The sequence below is a fragment of the Pelodiscus sinensis genome, chromosome 1, assembly GCF_052426305.1.
Source record: "Pelodiscus sinensis isolate ZL-2025 chromosome 1, ASM5242630v1, whole genome shotgun sequence".
In the NCBI taxonomy this organism is placed as follows: Eukaryota; Metazoa; Chordata; order Testudines; family Trionychidae; genus Pelodiscus; species Pelodiscus sinensis.
Window position 1 is genome coordinate 359566614 of NC_143052.1, and position 5300 is coordinate 359571913.

General features: G+C 48.5%; 1 protein-coding gene across 1 annotated transcript; it reads left to right on the forward strand.

The window, feature by feature from the left end:
• Positions 1-2123: 2123 nt before the first annotated feature.
• LOC102458486 (olfactory receptor 52E8-like) lies at positions 2124-3122 on the forward strand. The gene has a single exon (XM_006112430.4). It carries the CDS (start codon positions 2124-2126, stop codon positions 3120-3122), a length of 999 nt encoding a protein of 332 aa, XP_006112492.4.
• Positions 3123-5300: the final 2178 nt, after the last annotated feature.

Genomic DNA, 5300 nt, shown 5'->3' on the forward strand with positions numbered 1-5300 from the left:
ACGGGATCTTGCGGAAAATAAGCCCTTTTCCGGAAGATCCCTTATTCCTACTGAAAGGGCTTATTTTCCGCAAGATCCCATCTAGATTGGCGCTTTTCTCCGGCAAAACCCCAAGCCAGAAAAAAGCGGCAGCCATGTTCATGCAAATGCCTTGGGGGATATTTAAATCCCCCGCGGCATTTGCAATTCCAACTGGTCTCATTAGCATCCCTTTTCCGGAAAGGGGTGCCAGTGTAGACACAGCCTACTTCTTGAGCACATCCGCCTTTTAGCTACTAAAGAAATTTCCTTTCTCCCACTAGAAATTGACAGAAACCTTCTGGGATATCTTCTGTTCTTAAATGCTTATTAGTCTCCTTTGTATGATCTTTAAAGCTGTCAAATAGCAGGGAGAAAAATTACATCTTTCAGCTATTGGAACAGGACAAGGAGCAAGGGGCTGAAACTGCAACTAGGCGGGGTTAGGTTGGACATTAGGAAAAACTTTCTAAAAGTCAGGGTGGTTAAACACTGGAATAAATTGTCTAGGGAGGTTGTGGAATCTCTGTCACTGGAAATATTTAAGAGCAGGGTGGATAGACACCTGTCAGAGACGATTTAAATGGTGCTGGTTCCTGCCATGAGTGCAGGGGACTGGACTCATTGACCTCTCGAGGTCCCTTCCGGTTCTATGATTCTTTGAGATTCTTTATGATTCTTGGGAACTTTCTTTTCTGGTCCGTTTGAACGTAACCGGTTCCCTTCTTTATTTTCCTCCCCTTTGCCGCATTCCTCCTCCCTTGTCTCTTCCCTAAGCCAAAGAGTCCAGAGTTCTCAACGGGTCTACATAGGGCAGCACCCCCTAGTCTCATAGCCTGTCTGGGAAACTCCCATTATGTACTGCAGCTTGAACCTCCATTAACCGGGACTCCCTGACTGACCATGGATGTTCCAGGAGCAGATGTTCCTGGTGGAAGGCTAAAGCCTGAGTTCCCTGCAGCTGATCTGTCCGGTGTGCTGCCTCTGGGCTGATAGGTACCCCTCCCTCCCCCCCCGTGGGGATGCCAGCTGCGCTGTGGTGGGGCTGACCAGCATGGCTAGGAGCCTGGTGCACAGGGAGTTGGGCTGGAGCTGGGCTGCCCAGCATAGCAGGGAAAGGCCTGTGGAGATCAGCCGGACAGCGAGGCTGGTGACAAGGGGGATCCAGCCAGGAAGCCACAGCTGGTCCTGAGCTAGGGGGTGTGAAAGTAGAAAGAATTATACTGTAAGAGAGAGATGAATTATGCTGTAATAATTGAATAAGTTGAAGGAATACTGTTTGTCTCTGAACAGGAAGAAGAAAAGTATGTTAATGTTGTTTGTAGGAATGCAGATTCCAGAGTGCTAGTCAGAGTTAATAGGAAAAGGAACATTAGGTGTTAGGGAGAAAGCAATTTGAGATAACCAAGTAGATATGGACAGGAGATTGCTGTGTGCTTGATGTGGAAATGAAGATACTTGACCCAGTCTCACACTAATCATGTGAAGTTTTGCCCCTCCTTTTAATCCTGTTAATTTGACTTTCCTTTGACTGTATAAATCAAGGGGGTTGAACCTTGTATGGTGCTCACATTTTCTGGATGCATTTTAGCAGAGCTTTGCTAAAATAAACAGAGCGGTCTGACAAATCTGTGAGTCCTGTCTGACTTTGACAGGGGCCAGATACAATCTCCCATGGTCCAGAAAAATCCCTTATCCTAGAGGGTCCTGGACCAGCGAAGTCCAACCCGCACATCCTTTGTAGAGCCTGGGTGAGCAAAACTGAGCACACGTCCAGGGCAGGTTATTCTCCATCCCGTTGCTTAGACATCCAAAAATGGTCTTTGTTTTGGCCACTGCTGTGAATAAGGGATATTCAGAACCCACATTCATGTTCCCTGCAGGTACTTACTGAGGCATGACACCGTGTGACAGAGGAATTTTTGAGACATAGGGCACCATTAAATATGGATTTGCTGCTACTAAGGTCATTTGTCCATTGCTACTTTCCACAAATACAGAAAATGCTTGTTTTCAGTGTGTGGAAAGTAACCTCTTTGCTTCACCCATGAGAACAACCTGCAGTAGTGCATGTCATGTCTCACATTCCCATTTTCTCTCCATCCATGCAAGGGACTCCATTCTTCCTCAAGGTTGGACACCTTCTCCACTACTCCATGTCAGACTCCAACACAACCGACTTCACCAACCCCTCCACCTTCATCCTGCAGGGCATCCCTGGCCTGGAGGCGGCCTATGTCTGGATCTCCATCCCTTTTGGAGCCATCTACGCTACAGCCCTCATGGGCAACTTCACCATCCTCTTCATTGTGAAGATGGAGCCAAGCCTCCACCAGCCCATGTACTATTTCCTCTGCATGCTGGCCATCACCGACCTGGTCTTATGTACATCTACCCTGCCCAAAATGCTGAGCATCTTCTGCTTCAATTCGAGGCAGATCAGTTTCAGTGCCTGCCTCACCCAGATGTTCTTCCTTCACTGCTTTTCCATCCTGGAGTCTGGGATCCTCGTGGCCATGGCGTTCGATCGCTATGTGGCCATCTGTCACCCTCTCAGACATTCCATCATTCTGAGAAACTCCATTTTGTTCAAGTTTAGCCTGGCCTTGTTGCTGCGCAGCACCATGCTCATACTGCCCTTTACTTTACTGGCAAGGCAGTGGCCATATTGCAGGTCCAACATCATCCCCCACACGCACTGCGAGCACATGGCTGTGGTGAAGCTGGCCTGTGCCGACATCCGTGTCAGCAGCTACTACGGCCTCTTTGTGGCACTTTCTGTGATGTGTCTGGATATGGTTCTAATTGCCCTGTCCTACACCCAGATCCTCAGGGCCATCTTCCGCCTCCCCACAAAGGACGCCCGGCTCAAGACTTTTGGGACCTGCAGCTCCCACCTCTGTGTCATCTTGGCCTTTAATATCCCACGTCTCTTCTCCTTCCTCACACAGCGATTTGGCAACAACGTGCCCCTGCATTTCCACATTTTCATTGCCAACGTGTACCTCCTGGTGCCCCCCATGCTCAACCCCATCATCTATGGGGTGAGGACCAAGGAGATCCGGGACAGGCTGCTCCGGCTGTTTACTCACAAATGGACCTAAAGTTTTGTCCTGGTTCTCAGGCTTTCAGACCAAACTCCGTGTGGACCTGCTTGTAACATGGTGCCTGGGCCTTCTGCTCAGAATCACTTATGGGGCTCTCAAAGAGTCATTCAATCCTCTACTGACCTTACTGTGCTGGGTGAGTGTGACCAGTTGGAGAATAGGTCTGATTCATTAACTCAGACCCTTGCCAGCCTTCAAATTGCTGGTAACTGGGCCCTGAGGCCCTGGCCCTTTTCAAGAGCGGAACAGGACGCCCAAAGCCATGTAAAAGCAGCTGAGAGTTAGGAGCTGGGTTGTGTGGGAGACCAGTGAGTCTGAGTCTCATACAGTTTGTGGGCCCCACAGCTCAGCTACAAAGCCCTAAAGGCAGAGACCTTTGTGTGGCTCATTTGTTTAGCTCTAACACACATGGAATGGGCCCAGTTACCCAGGGCTAATTACTTTTTCACATGTCTCTAAAGGTTGAATGTGAGGCAATTAGCCTGCAAAGGTATTGAACCTTGTCTGACCATGTGTCACACAAGCCCTTTGGCAAGGCCTAGATCTGTTTGCTTTAACCATCCTGTGCCCTGAAAGAGAAAAAGTGGAAACAGAGTGTGCCCAAGAGGGACTGGTGGGAAAGGTCTGCTGAAGCAATTGGAAAGTCTCAGGGAGTCGAGCCAAAGCTCGTTTCAGGCACAGGGAAGTGTTGGGATACAGAGGTGTAGGCCAGCCTGTAACGGCTGATACTCAAAGCGCTCAGGTGTATTCTCACCAGTCAGCTAACTACCGGGGTATAAAAAGAGTCAAACTCAGTCTGCCTGGCTACGTCTACACTGGCATGATTTTCCGAAAATGTTTTTAACGGAAAAGTTTTCTGTTAAAAGCATTTTCGGAAAAGCACGTCTAGATTGGCAGGATGCTTTTCCGCAAAAGCACTTTTTGCAGAAAAGCGTCTATGTCCAATCTAGACGTGGTTTTCTGCAAAAAAGCCCCAATCACCATTTTCGCAATCGGGGCTTTTTTGCGGAAAACAGTACTATGCTGTCTACACTGGCCCTTTTGCGCAAAAGTCTTTCAGAAAAAGACTTTTGCCTGAACGGGAGCAGCATAGTATTTCCGGAAAAGCACTAACGATCTTACATGAGATCGTCAGTGCTTTTCCAGAAATTCAAGTGGCCAGTGTAGACAGCTGGCAAGTTTTCCCGGAAAAGCTGCTGATTTTGCAGAAAAACTTGCCAGTCTAGACACAGCCCCAGTGTATGTGTCTTCTCCCATGGACAGTCTGAGGTCATTTTCTTGAAATCCTTGACTAACCAGCAAGTGCAGATGTAAACTGGAAAACATACGGTCCCATCCTCACCTCCCGCCCCAACCAGTCCCAATGAAATAAGGCAATTCTGGACTGGGAGAAAGGCACGCTCATCTTTCTTCTGCAGAGAAAGGGAAGAGCCTAGAATTTTTGAAGAAAACTTAGGTTGAGAACCCACCCAGCAAGGACCCACCGATTAGTAGTTGGGCTTGTGAAATCCCCATTTCTCTACTTTTTTGTCTTTATGCTCCTCACATATCTGTATAGTCTCTGTCCGGTTCTTGATTGTGTCTGTCCACTGTATAATTCACTGCTGGGGAGTAAACAAAGGAAGGTGGTGGGATATTAATGGTTAGATGATCATGTTACAATCTGTGAGGGTTGGTTAATTAAATCTCAGGGAAATGGTTGGTTATGGTGTAGCTGAGAATATTTCCATATAAATTGGGGGCAAATGGGAAGCAAGTCGGGAAAAGGGAACAAGGGAAAAAAGGGGGGGGGGAGTAAATTAGATTCCTCCTTGCTAGGCACACACCCCAATAAACATGAAATTCTCTGCTTCTCCGAACTTCGGGTATTGTCGTTCTCCATTCACGCGGGAAGGACCAGGGAAACGGGAGGGAAAAGGCAGAAGGTCTCTAACAGGAGGGGCTAGAACAGACATGGGAGCAAGAACGGGCCTAGAAATGTAGATCCAGGGGCAAGGCCTGTCACTGCTCTGACTCAAGGAATGATCCAGCTGGGATCTGTTAAGGAAATGCCTTCTGAGCTAGGCAGTGCCCCGGGCTGGTTTGGGTCAGGGAGAGGATTCGTCTCAGCCCTGGAAAGTGCCTCCCGGAATGGCAGAGCAGGGAGTCCCTGTTCTAGTGGGTTTGTCCCCTCTC